Raw genomic sequence first — 14,645 nt, forward strand, 5'->3', positions numbered from 1 at the left:
TTAGACCAGTTGCACCCTTTCTCAGAATTGGAAATGGCAGCAAAGATTCTGCTAACCTCAAGGCCAGACTTCAATGCATTGTTCATTGGGCTATCTATGCATGAAGTCTGGAAACTTCAGCTAGTTCAAAACATGGAAGTCAAATTGGATATTGGTATATCTAGCCTTATTAAAGAGGAGCCCAGGTGGCGAAGTGTGTTAAAGCACTGAGCTGCTGAACTTGCAGACTGAAAGGTCCCAAGTTCAAACCCCGGGAGCGGCATGAGCAGCCGCTGTTAGCTCCAGCTTCTGCCAACCTAGCAGTTCGAAAACATGCCAATGTAAGTAGATAAATAGGTACCGCTCTGGCGGGAAGGTAACGGTGCTCCATGCAGTCATGCCAGTCACATGACCTTGGAGGTGTCTATGGACAATGCTGGCTCTTCGGCTTAGAAATGGAGATGAGCACCAACCCCCAGAGTCAGACATGACTGGACTTAACGTCAGGGGAAACCTTTACCTTTACCTTTAGCCTTATTAAACCTTATTAAACCAACATTAAAATCACTCAACTGGCTGCCAATTAAATTTCTTGCAAACTAAAAGATGCTGGCTAGTGCCTTTAACTCTCTGGTACAGTTTCCTTGCATAGTTTCTCTATGTGAAGTGCATAGAGAGTTAACCATTTCCTTGATGAAATATGCCCAGATCATTCTGTACTTCGTATGCATTATCCTTTTTCTCTATCTAGAGTATTCGGAAAATGCCATAAGGCTGTGGATCCTGCAAACTACTATGCAGCCTGCCAATATGACAGCTGTTTTGTTCCTGGGGGTAAAATGGAATGTGCAAGTCTTCATATCTATGCAGCGACCTGTGCAGACCAAGGTGTTTGCCTTGACTGGAGAAGCTACACCAATGGCTCATGTCGTAAGTGCATGCCTCTATAAAGTTTATCTGGAAATGTTAGGATGACAGTAGAGTATATGTCGTTACCAAAGGTTTTCCCCAAACACTATTGACTGTCTTAGTTCAGACAGCACAGTGCCAACGAAGCTATGATGTGATGTCAAGATTTGCAATCACATGCTTCTCTGTGTTGGAAAGTTTCTCAGTTAGAGATGTCACAGTTCCAAGGCACAGCAGAATTTTAGACAAAGATAGGGAAAGGATTATGAAATATCAAGGCCCCACAATGAGATTTATCACATCTAGAAAATGGCAACTGCCATGGTTGCAGTGGCAACAGGTGCTATAGGAACAATTCAATGCCAAATGACAATTCCAAACAACATATGTATGAATGAAAATTGATATAGATATAATCACATTAGCACAATTACACAAAATGATACTACTTAGAACAGTGGTTCTCAACCTGTGGGACCCCAGATGTTTTGGTCTTCAACTCACAGAAATCCTATCAGCTGGTAAACTGGCTGGGATTTCTGGGAGTTGTAGGCCGAAACACCTGGGGACCCACAGGTTGAGAACAACTGACTTAGAACATGCTTTGTTATCCTATGATACTGCACTGATTCCCAGATATTTGGATAGGATTCAAATCTTTGATGGCCCAAAGATGAGGCAGCAGCTGAATGGCAAGGATAATGGGGAATATACTACTCTAAATTATTTTCTTCTCTCTTTTCTTTCTGTTGCTTCTCCTTAATGATGCTGGGTGGGCTTTCCCCAGAATGCAAAATAATTCTTTATTTTCATGGTCAGGTCGTGTGGGAAAGATTAGGCTGTTGGGCATTCCTCGTGGAGGAAGGTGCAATCAGTTCTCATCACTGGCCATCATGGAGAGAACAATACAAATGGGCCAGATCAGCTCTGTGTTTCTACAAATCACACTTGCAATTCCCCCCGCCCCCCTGTCTATGAACCACTGGCCTCCTGTTTGATGGATCCTACTTTCTATACAAAAAGGAGTTCAGTGGTGGCACTTGTTTGGGGTTGCAAACTGTCAACATATAGAAGTAGATACAGATATTATTGGTACTGATTTTGTTGAATCACTAATTTTATCCTTTCCCCTTTTTTATTCTAGCTGTTGATTGTCCATCAAACAAAGTTTACAAAGCATGTGCTCCTTCTCAAGAAGAAACTTGCAAATCAGGGTAATTATTTTCCTGAAAGTCAAATCTCATTACTATTTACCTGCAGGGAAGGATGTAATAAGTTTATGGTTCATTGGTAAGCACAGAATGCAGTTACAGGTCCCCAAAAACACAATATTTATAAATGCTGGGCACTTTTGAAAGTACCGTGTCTGGCCTGGAAATCACAAATTCATAAGATCTGTTTACATAATATCACACATTCATCTGACCAGGGATACCATATTTATGGTGGGATCAGGGGCAAGCACATCATGCAAATATAGAGTAATATATGATCCAGATATTAAATGTGTGCATTTATACAGAGGCTTATACATTTTCTTTTCATAATATATATGCAAATAATCCAGATTTTCCAAAATGTTAATATCTTGTAGTGTAATAGGACACAACGATACACAACTAAGAGAAGGCTGTTTCTGCCCAGATGGGACAGTGCTTTATGATGCTGCCGTGGATGTCTGTGTGAAAACCTGTGGTAAGTTTTAGTCCTAATTCTTTCTCTCAAACACACTTAGGCCACAATTCTATGTCAATTTACTCAGAAGTAAGCCCCAAACCTCAGTGACACTTACTTCTGAGTAGAAATATAAATCACTGGCTATTTAGCCACCATTTGGGATTATGACAATTGTAATAGTATCCTTCTTTATTCACTTACAGGATGTGTTGGCCCAGATAATATACCCAGGAAGGTAAGGCATATGTCTGTTTTCCTCTGTACCCATTTTCTACTGAATTCTAAGTATTTTCCAGGTCACAGGGTCAAACTATTGTTGATCTATTTAGAGAGATGTTCCAATAGAAATCCACAGTAGTTATCCTTTGGGAGAGTGTAGCATAATTTGGTCTGAACAACAAATACTTGTCAAGATTCATTATATTTTTTATTATTATGGAAAAATAAGGGGATTTTTGAAAGAAATTTTTGAAAGGCATCAATGGACATGGCAATGTTAAAAGAGTACCATAGATGATGACAATACTGAATTGTATTTTTGTGAGGTTAAGACAGAGTGTCTTTTATATTAGCCTATCAACAGGAGTGACAAAGAAGAGATGGTGACAGTTATTCCCCCTTAATGGATCAGGAATGCTGCCATGCCCAAGTACAAAATGCAGGGTGTTTATCAGTAGGAGATCAATCCTTGTTGTGGATTATAACACTAGAGCAGTGGTTCTCAACCTGTGGGTCCCCAGATGTTTTGGCCTTCCACTCCCAGAAATCCTAACAGCTGGTAAACTGGCTGGGATTTCTGGGAGTTGTAGGCCAAAACACCTGGGAACCCACAGGTTGAGAACCATTGCACTAGAACAAATGTGTTTAAAGAAAATGAGAAAAGGAATGCCTGCTGTGTTGCTGCCACTGCCTACATTAAGACTTAGAACCTTTAAGAGCTTTTACATCACCCTCCACCAATTACTTTACTATATTTTAAAAATTCCTAAATTTCCTAACCTTGAAAGTTCTTTAGCAAGAGCCTCTGACTAAGAAGTATATCTAATAAACATACCAAACCTCTGTGCTCTCTTCTGAAATCCTGACAACAGTTATAGCTGACATTCAGATAAACTCCCTCATGGATAGAACATTGATAGAACTAGATTTTAAGTGTATGTTGTGATGCCACTTGTGTCCTTATATGCTTACTTTTGCTCAATAACAGTTTGGGGAGAAGTTTGAGTTTGATTGCAAAGACTGCATTTGCCTGGAAGGAGGCAATGGCATTATTTGTGAGGCCCATAAATGTCCACCAACATCCATTGATGAACCATGTGAAGGAGAAGGATTCTACGAGATCACTGAAGTCAATCCTGTTGACAAATGTTGTTCTACTACCACATGTGGTAAGTCCTTATTGGTTGCTCTTTGCAATGGAAATATCCGTACTGGAGTAACCCTATGGGAATGATAAAACATTGCATGACTCTTATGTCCTATTAGCACCAGTATCAAGCTGCTAGGATACAGCTACCTGAAGGGGCCCTCCATGTGGACAGACAAGCCAGATAGAGTTTTGGTTTTAGGTGGAAATCACTTGCAGGCTTTTTATATAGAGAAAACAAGCCAACATGAGTATTCTAGAAAAATAACATCTAGATAAAAAAAATTGCTGACAATAGGAAAGATTCCAACACACAAATGATTTCTAAGATGCACAGCCCCTACCCCCTTCAGACATCTTGGATAATTTAGGAAGAGTTTGTTATCCCTGGTGTTTCATTGTTATTCTTTTTGTTTCACAGTGTGCAATGCCAGTGACTGCTCAACTAAACCTCTGGACTGTCCACCAGGGTTTGAGCTGTTTTCTGAGATTCCTGACCATGGCTGTTGCCCCGTTTATCAATGCAGTAAGTCCATTTTAATTGACTTTGGAAGAATGAAAACCCTCAGTTTAACACATAAGCATGTTTTTTTGAGGAGTAGGTTCACCTATTTGCAATGGGACAGATGTCTATGTTATTGTCCCTAGATTACAGCCTGCATACACTTCAGCAGAAGAATGTACAACTGGAACCACTATTAAGTGTGAACAGGTTTTACCTACTCCCAGTGAGAAACTAGTAACACAGACTGATTCCAAAGAGTTTTCTGGCAACTGCACCAGTTTTATGGAATTGTTTTCACCTTTTCCCAAGAATAGGTTGATTAAATTGGAGAAATGCCCTTAATAGGAGACACATTTTAGAGAAATATAAAGTTTAGTCCCAATCAAACCATTATATTTCAGAATACATAGCAGACTCTCTTTCAAAGCCACCCAGTCAGTTGAAATCAACCAATCAATCAATGGAAATGGAAATGGAGAAAATACTCTAGAACACGACCGTACAGCTTGGAAATCACAAAACACCCCAGTCATTGAATTCACTCAAGCTTTCTTTCTCCCATAAAACATTTTTTATCAATTGTTGCCATTTCCTAGAGCTGACGGGGTGACTTTTGGTGCAAACAGTCCTATCTTCAGTGATTGTATTGAAGTCTATTCACCAATAGCAATAATAGAACTGAAATTAGATAGTCACCCAGCATTCCAATCAGTCCAATTCATTTACAGTATACAATTATTTATTCTTTTAAAACTGTTCAGTAAACAAGGGGTGGAAATTGTACAGACTTCCAAATGTTGGACAGCAAATCCCAGCAGACCTAACCAGCAGAACCATTGGTTTTGGATGCTGTGAGCTGCAGTCCTACAGAACAGAGAAGAGCAGGCTAGGGAGCTATATAAAAGGTTACAATTTTAAATATACAGTTGCATGGTTTTTTTTAAAAAAAAAACCTAAAGCTTTTTAATCATTGCCTTCTCTTTGTTTGCAGAGTCTAAGGGGGTTTGTGTGCATAATGGTAATGAGTATAAGGTAAGAATTTTCTACTCTCTGGTGTGAAAAAAAGGGAAACCTTTGGTCTCTGGTGTTATTTTCTGAGAAAAAAATCAGAATTAATCATGTATGTTTCTGTTTTTAGTAATTTATTTTAGTAAAAATAAATTAATAAATTTCATTATCATATGGATTTCTTAGCTGCTAATAGCACAAGTCTAAACATTATCTCTTCAAGCAGGCCTACCCAGACAGTTTTAATGACTCATTTTAAAAATGGATCTTATGTTTAATCTCTGTTTTGTGTATTTTAATATATATTTTGGGGAAATATGCTTTAATACGTTTTTAAAGAATGTTTTTGGTGAATCTGTGTTTTACAATGTTGTAACCCACTTCAAACTGCAAGGAGAGGCGAGCAAGAAATAATAATAATAATAATAATAATAATAATAATAATAATAATCTCAAATGCTGCAATATCTGTAAGTTTTCCTGTATATTTCATTGCCTTTTTGGAAGAAAACCCCACAGAGAAATGGCATCAACCCTGAAAAATGTTCCAAAACACCTCTAAAAATGTCTCATAAAAGTAACTTTTGAAACTTGCTAGAAACCATTGTAATTTACACCAGTTACATAACTTCGCTCTTATTTATCTTACTGTTGAAATGCAACTTTCCTACTCAGGCTCATTCCCTCCTTATCCTCACCATCCAGGAGGTCAGTGATGGCCACAGGTGCATCTGGGGGTGATGAATAACTGTATATCTTTTTGTTTAATTGCTATTACATTTAAAAAATAATAATTTCCAGGGGGCGCTGAGTAATATTTTTTTCTAGAAAGGGGGTGGTAGGCCAAATACGTTTGGGAAACCACTGAACTAGTGAATAGTAGATAATTTGCTTGTCATTATTGTTTTAACCAGGATTTAAGCAGGTCTATTCTACCTTTTTGTTTTGCTAATATTTTGTGTCTTGCTCCTGTATTTCAGCCTGGTTCTGAAATCATAGGAGAGAAGTGTGAGCAATGTCTGTGCACTTACAATCAAGACAAGAACACACTCTTGAATATCATAACCTGTGGCCATGTCCCATGCAATGTGACATGTGAACAAGTAAGAATCAACTACTTCAAAACAAACACACACATAAATGAATGAAAGCACCTGTACAATGCAAGAGCAGCTATACATATTCGTGGAAAATTGTTGTAACTTGGAGACTGCCTGTATTAGTTTTCTGCTGACAGGATAGTCAAAAGCACCATATCAGACTCAGCTCTTCATAAATAGCAAGATAGCCTGCCTGCATAGTTGATTGCATAGAATACACAATGCTATAAGGGCTATAGGGATTAATGGTGTAATAATAATGAACTTATTTATGTATCCATGCAGAAGGGACTATCAGTAGTTTCAAGGGGAGGGCCAGCCCTACATAGGCATAGGGAGGTAACTGCTTCAAACATCAGATAAGCAGAGGTGGGATATTGATGGGCAGAGCTGTGTGAGGCACATCAGCTGTTCGACTGAATAGAGAACAAAGGAAAGAATATTATCCTGTCACAAGAGTTGACATGCCAGTCTCAATGACTTCTATGTATAGAATAAGAAGTTATTGAAAGGGTTCTTCTTTGTCTCTTCCAGCAAAATCAATCAATCAATCAATCAATGAGATAAATAAATCAATACAGTAGAGTCTCACTTATCCAACATAAACAGACCGGGATAACATTGGATAAGCAAAAATGTTGGATAATAAGGGGGGATTAAGGAAAACCCTATTAAAAGTCAAATTCCTTATGATTTTAAAAATTAAGCACCAAAACATCATGTTTTACAACAAATCAACAGAAAAAGCAGTTCAATATACAGTAATGTTCTGTAGTAATTACTGTATTTATGAATTTAGCACCAAAACATCGCAATGTATTGAAAACATTGACTACAAAAACATTGACTACTAAAAATGACTACAAATAAAGATAGAATTGCATAAAATGAACTTACAGTGACAAAATTATTGAAGTTAAATCCGTAAAAAGTTCAGTCCTTGCTGCCTAGAGAAACAGCTTTGGATCCGGGTGGGAGGCAGACTACATTGGATAATCCAGAACTTTGGATAAGAGAAGGTTGGATAAGCAAGACTCTACTGTATATCTAATTTGGCTTTGTTTAGGGAAACATTTGTAGAAGTGAAAAAAATAATTTGGATGAAAATATAGATATATATTGTGGAGGAGAGAACAAAATCACCCAAATATGTGTAGTCAACAAACAGTGCTGAGTGTTAGGAGAAAAGGGAATGGAACAGAAGAGAAGAGAGCAAAGCTAGTTGGATGAAGGCAGAAAATGCCAAACTGCAACATTTTGTTGAAGATTTTACCTGTCCAACATAATTCTGTGCAGGGCCAGTCCTACCATTAGGTATAGCAAAGTAATGAGCACAGGTAGCAGATGCTTAATTATTTTATTTTTACTTTACCTTGACTTCGTGTGTGTGCATACACGATATATCACTTTGCCCCGGGTAGACCTGATTGTGCCTCTTTTCTCCCTAGGGATATTCTCTCATACTGTACCGTGGTGAATGCTGTGGGAAATGTGTGCAGACAAGTTGTGTGACACAAACAAATGGGAATGTTCTCATGTTAAGAGTAAGTATGTTGCACTGATTTCTTTGTAATTTGTTAATATTTGTTGCATGAAAGAAACCAACTACTATAGTATTTTTTTTAAAAGATAGACTGGATGTTTTCTCATAAATATATAAAATTCACCCTTGGTCCCTTTCTTTACCTCCTGTCTTCAAGAGTCTAAAATCTGTCAGATTTCTTCAAGGGGATGTTCAGTTATTTTAGAAACAAATGAAACCATTGTATCCCTGCTGTTTTCTGTAAATATAAAAGGAATAAAATTGAGCACAATAATGCAAAAAGGGAGGAAGCACATTAATTTTCACAATACACTTCATTTTTTCAGTCTTACCTTGTCTGTTCTTCCTGATATGTGGCTGGGATAATGCTCCAAAGTAAATAGTACAAGAAAAAAGTTTCATAATTTCTTGGTTGAATAGACAATAGTGATAACTAACAGAAGATAAGACAGCTGTCCCCTGAACATTATAGGATATCACCTCCTTGTTTCTACAATGGCGATTCTTTGTGTAATCTGAATGAAATTTATCACTCTGAATGGCCAGGGAAGGTGACAAAATGCCTTTTAAAACCTTTGTCAAAAGCCATACCACTATAATGGCTACTCTGCTACTAGTGAGGAAAAAATGCTTATGGAAAACATGAAGTTGTTTAACCAATCTAAGTTTGTCCTCTTTTGTTAATCCAGCCTGGTGAACAAATGAGCGATCCAAAAGACAACTGCACTGTTTACAGCTGTGTGAAGATCAATAACCAACTGATCTCCTCTACTTCTGTGATTAGCTGCCCACCATTTAATGAGGAGAGATGTGAACCGGTGAGTGAGTGAATGTTCACTATATGCATTAGTTTTGTCAAAACTTCTGGTTTTATTCTGAATCACTGTGAGCAAGAAATAATGCAGCTGGATTTTCTGTTATACTCTAGAAATATCTATAACTTAAAATGTGCAGGGAGATGGATTTGAAAGGAGATTCAGCTAGATGCTTGATGGATATGTATAGACTTAGCCTGGAGAACATTTGGTCTTCAAGATGTTTGGACCACAAGTCTATAATCCTTTATCATGGGCCATGCTGAGTGAGGCTAATGAGTGTCAAAACCCTCTTGAGGCTCAATTACATTCTTGATATTTAGATAGTAATTGACATTAGAAGCCAGCAATTATTAAACAAGAACATATTCTATTCATCTTATAAGTCAAGTTGAATGCTTTAAATATATATTTTTAGAAATGTTGTACATCAGCTTCTCTTAATGAACATTTACAGAATGTTTGCCTTTTGTGACCCTGAAGTAACAAGACATAGGTTATAAATTGTTACAGATGTGAGGACGACCTGGTTATTACAGTATAGAGCTGTATCCATAATCATTACAGTGTAAGGTTTGGCTGTTCTAGGTGGATGCAAAGTTCAATAATGCAAATACTATTTTCTAGGGCACCGTTTCATTTTTGCCTAGTGGCTGCTGCAAAACATGTAAGTATGATAACAGAATTACATATCCATTTCAAATGATTGTGTCATGTCTAACTCTCTTTCCAACTATCTGCCGCTCTGTTTAATCTATCTACTCTGTATGTGCTGCATTTATGCATACATATATATACATGTATATTCTGTTAATTGATAAAATATTTTAAATATTAGTGACAACTAATATATAAAAATATTTTCTAGGGCCAGAGAATTATAAGCCTGAGATATTGAACTGAAATCGTTTACTTAAAAGCTAGGGCTTTTCTCATGGGAATAGGGATTTTTGAAATAGACTTACCACCTTGTCACACAAAGGGCTTTTGGCCCCTTGCTCCTCTTCGGGCATGGGGCTTGCTGAGTGCCATCACATGATACTGGTTTGTCCCCATCCCATTGGTCCCCGAAGTGGCATTGCCAACAATGCAAGGTAAGCTGTGTTTTGGGTAGCTGAAGGGCAACACACATGTGATAGGGGAAGAAGGGAAGGCGCACCTTCTGTTTTGCCAGGAAATTGGGGAGGGGGTGAATTCATCTGTATGAAGATGTCCTTTCTCAATTGGCATTTGCAGACATTAACAATTTATTAGAAACACATTAGTGGTTCATTAATTATTTCGTTTCCTTTTCCTTTCTACTTTTTCATGAGTAGTCGTTTGAGAAGCCCACTGGAAATATAGAACAGTGTTTCTCAAATCCTTCTCCTCCAGGTGATTTGGATGTTACCTCTCAGAAATCCCAGCCAGTTTCCTAGCTCTTAGGAATTGTGGAAGCTGAAGTCCAAAACATCTGTAGGAGCACAGTTGAGAAACTCTGATATAGCAGATGGAAAGCATACAAAGGAAAGGTCTTCATGGGATTTTGATTAGGCACAAGTCTCTTCTGTCAGCATAAATGCCCTCCTCTGCCAGCTGACCAAAGAGGTCTTCTAAATAAGAGTCTATCTGCCCCATAAAATTAATATAATTTGATACCACTTCAACTGTTAGGACTTGCTAGTAGAAAACCCCAAAACATGAGGAAATTGATGAATTAATTACTCCAGATCCAGATGTCCTACACATAAGAACTGTGACATGATGTTGTTGGGCCAGGAAGTAATCCTGTGACATGGCCATTTCACCAATTAAGGCTGTGTTTTGATTTAGCAAACAATAAAAAGAGAAGGTGGCCTTTGTATGCTAAATTCAGAGTTTAAAAAGGTTGCTTTTTTGGACTACAGTACTCAAATTTGCCCAGTCGACATGACCACTCATTTTTCTGCCTTGGGAATTCTGGAACTATAATCCAAAATAAGTACCTATTTAAAGCTCTGGCAAAAATATATGAAATAAATTGTATTTCAAGAAACTGTTATTTAGTAAAAGAAAAAAGAAAAAAAGAAATGTAAATTCATGAAAATACACATGCACACACACACACACACAAAGAGATAAGAAAAGATAACAAACTTGGCAATAACTTGGGGTTTAATAGTATCCATATTCACTTCTCCATAATTAAAGAAGTCTCTCAATGTACTTAATAATGTTGACCTCATATCAATTCATCATATTATATATCCCTACCAAAATAACTATTGTTTTGATATTAGTGTATTTTGGTGTAGTCACCATTTTGTTCAAAAATGCTCAATAAAACTTTGAGTTTGAAGTTATTAAAATTTAATTTAATTTAAAAAGAAAACAAAAGGAGAATATTACATATCACAAATTATGTGTTCAATGAAAGGTTTAACTCTTATAGCAAGAACGAGATGTTTCTGTAAGTGTTTGGATTTATATCTTTTCAAATTTCTTCAACAGGCATACCTATGACATCAGAGACAACACCAGCATGCTATCCTTCTGTAAGCAGTGAATATATTGTGTATGAGGGCTGTCGTTCAGAGGAGCGAGTTCCTGTGACCAAGTGTGAGGGAAAATGTGCAACTTCATCAATGTACGTAAGCCAAAGCAAACCAATAGCCAAAGCAAATCAATGTATATGCAAAAGCATACTACAGCTCCCCAATTGTATCAGATATACTGTGGTATCTTTACTTGTGCCATATACAATGGTAAACCAAATAAAGATGTGTATGAAAAGACTCCTTCAGAATAGCCCAATGTTTTGGATACCCACAAGTCATTTGGATAAAGAAACTAGCAGAATAATTTTGTTTAAATGAGAGTGCAAATGGGAAGGCAGCATTTTGGCTAATTTACCTGAATAAGGTTTCCTTGGGAGGATCTGTTAAGATTTTTTAAGCACTTGGCACTCACAGTATTTGGGGTCCAGGACCAAAAGGCCTGATTCTGACTTTCCTCTTCTCTAGGTCTAAGAGCCAAGAGAGGAATCTCAAGGCAAGAGCTATCCCCAAAAATTATGTATTAAATTGCATGGTGCTGGTTCCTGTTGTTGTAGGCTGCATTAGTTTGGATCAGTATGCAAATGGAATTTGTAGCACCTTTTAAGATTGAGAGAAAGAAGTTGATATTATAAAGTTTTGTAGACTACTTCATTTGTTAGACCTACTTTTAAAAATAATTTGGAGGCATAGTTTGAGCAGCTGCAGTTTATGCTTAATATATTATGTTTAAAGGTATCCCAAGGCCTTGTAACCTGTGACCTTCCCAGGAACTGTTCCTATGTCTCAGGCTCTGGAAATGCAATCTTGGAAATGGGATGCTCTTCAGCTTACAATCAGTACTGAATCTGTCAATCCTACTGAATACAGTTTTGGAAATGATTTTATGTCTCTATAATAAACACCAACCTCACCCAACAAAAAAAGCTTCCCTTCCATCTCATGGAGATCTTTTGGAGTCATCTCTAAGGGCTTCAGATGGGAAGAGAAGAAAGGTCCATTGCACTGGCAGTGTGACACTGGCATTTCAATGTTGGTTTAGATAACTTTCATGGCTCACTAATAGATGTTTAAAATGCATTATACTAAAGTGTATGTGAAATGGCAAAAATGGAATCTAGGCTTGGCCAAATGAGCAAGTCTAACATTGCTTTCATGGAATCCTAACACTCAGGCACTTCTTCAGTTATTGCTCCATTTACTGTACAAATAATGCAGTACCTGTTTTCATTTCTTCATAAAATAGATACTCTGCTCAAGCCAACTCAATGGAACATACGTGCAGCTGCTGCAGAGAGTCAAAAACAACTATGAAAGACATCACACTGATGTGCCCTAATAGACAGCCCAAGAAGCATAGCTACCTCCATGTGGAAAGTTGTGAATGTCAAGAAACTGACTGTGATGCATCACAGGCAGCAGAAGAATCTCAAAGATGAAAGTAGCATGGCACAGTCTAAGGATTGGAAGATGAACAGAATTAATCATGAGAACAGTTAAAAGAACAGCGAAGTGAAGGATGAGACTGATGTTTTTAACCTAAACATCAGGTTAAAAATATAAAAGTAAAAAAAATAGTAACTTTACATAATTAAGCATTTTTCAGAAATAATTTTGCCTTATTTTCCATAGCTCTCAGAGCCCATGTCCTCTGATGGCTTTCTGTTATGTTTCTTTATTTATTTGTGTAAAGCCAAATATGTTTAACAAAAGGTTTCTACTGAGTGTGAAAACAAGGTGAGATTTTGTAAGTTGGACTGTTTTGAATCAGCTTCTTTTGCTTCTAATAATTAAAAAGCACATTTAAAATTGAGGTCTCTTCATTTGGTTTTGTCAGTAAATGTGATAAAATCTCATACGTTCCCAAATGAGAGCAGGACGAACGGGTCTTTGGAATTCCAAAACAATACCGTGGGCCCTTGGTATTTGCTGAGTTTTTGGTTCCAGTATCCCTCATGGATACCAATATTTATAGGGGCTCAAGTCCCATTATATACAATGACATAATAAATTTATTTATTATTTCATACATTTGTATCCCATCCTTCTCACACACACACCTGGGGGGGGGGGACGGGGGGGGACACTCAGGGCAGCTTCACAACCGGCAGTCATTAGATGCCAAAAAAACCCTTATAACAATTACAATTAAAACAGATAATTAAAACATCGATTATAAAACAACATTTAAAATTGCATTAGTCTAAGTCATAGTCCAGGGTCCGACCATAAAATGGCGTTTCTCATTTGAATTAACAAACTTAAGGTTTGCTTTTTAGAATTAGATTGCATTTCCCCCATAAATCCTTCAAGAGTCATTTGTTTTATTGGAACCCCATGAGTTTTGCTATTGGTTGCCTGATATTCTAGCTTTCGAGGTATCTATAAGCTCCTGCTTTTCACCCAGACTTTGACCTTTCACCCAGCACAGTATTTCCAGTTGACTGACATCTGAATCTCATTATCATCACAAGCAATATGCCCATCATATATATATTCTTCCAAACCAACATGTTCTTGATTACTATCTGTATCCCCTCACAATTACATTACTTTATCTGCACAATAGCCCTACAAAGTAGGTGAAGTTGGGAAAGAGAGTGACTCATAGGGGATTTAGTAAATTAAGTGGCCCAATGGGGACTTGAACCTAGATCTCATGCCCTAATTCAACCCTGGAATCACCACATTAACTGGCTTTCATACAATCTGATTCTCCAGAGATTAATTATGTTTTTGAAAGCCAAGGCTCCCAAGAGCACATTGGAAGAGGGAAAATGCTAATAATACAATACTAAATACTAAATACTAAATACTAAATACTAAATACTAAAAATGCTAATAATACAATACTAATAATGATGGTAGAAATTACTGTCGGAGGGGAAAGTAGTGACAGACATTAAAGGAGAAATGCATGGAATAGGAAATGCACAAAAACCCTCTTCAAAATTTGGATAGACTCTTTTGTTAATTCTCTCCTAGAATGTGAAAAAAGTTATCATTTTGGCCCACAACTTTCAACATTCCCCAGGCAGCTTGGGTCAGTTGTAGTACAAACAAACAAGTAGTAGTAGTAGTAGTAGTAATACAAATGGTAGAAGAAGAGAAACATGCTCTGGCAGATTTTGTGAAAGGCAGTCAAGAACCAACATTGAGGGAAGTCAATAGTAGTAAACTGCTTCAAGTTCAAAAGACAAAGAGTGAATACCGTAAAAAAACAATCCAGA

At 37.3% G+C, this 14,645-nt stretch overlaps 1 protein-coding gene across 1 annotated transcript in view; it reads left to right on the forward strand.

Annotated features, from left to right (window-relative positions):
* muc2 (mucin 2, oligomeric mucus/gel-forming) overlaps positions 1-12,973 on the forward strand; it is a gene marked incomplete at its 5' end in the record, with an annotated part of 73,598 nt that extends 60,625 nt beyond the window's left edge. The window contains 13 exons of the mRNA XM_062966145.1: positions 731-909; positions 2,033-2,102; positions 2,483-2,583; positions 2,769-2,800; positions 3,773-3,953; positions 4,353-4,457; positions 5,428-5,468; positions 6,425-6,547; positions 7,993-8,088; positions 8,777-8,905; positions 9,530-9,569; positions 11,372-11,507; positions 12,662-12,973. Coding sequence (XP_062822215.1) covers positions 731-909; positions 2,033-2,102; positions 2,483-2,583; positions 2,769-2,800; positions 3,773-3,953; positions 4,353-4,457; positions 5,428-5,468; positions 6,425-6,547; positions 7,993-8,088; positions 8,777-8,905; positions 9,530-9,569; positions 11,372-11,507; positions 12,662-12,854 — 1,426 coding nt within the window. The remainder of the gene's footprint in view (positions 1-730; positions 910-2,032; positions 2,103-2,482; positions 2,584-2,768; positions 2,801-3,772; positions 3,954-4,352; positions 4,458-5,427; positions 5,469-6,424; positions 6,548-7,992; positions 8,089-8,776; positions 8,906-9,529; positions 9,570-11,371; positions 11,508-12,661) is intronic.
* Between the last annotated feature and the right edge of the window lie 1,672 nt (positions 12,974-14,645).

The sequence above is a fragment of the Anolis carolinensis genome, chromosome 1 (assembly GCF_035594765.1).
Source record: "Anolis carolinensis isolate JA03-04 chromosome 1, rAnoCar3.1.pri, whole genome shotgun sequence".
Classification (NCBI taxonomy): Eukaryota; Metazoa; Chordata; class Lepidosauria; order Squamata; family Dactyloidae; genus Anolis; species Anolis carolinensis.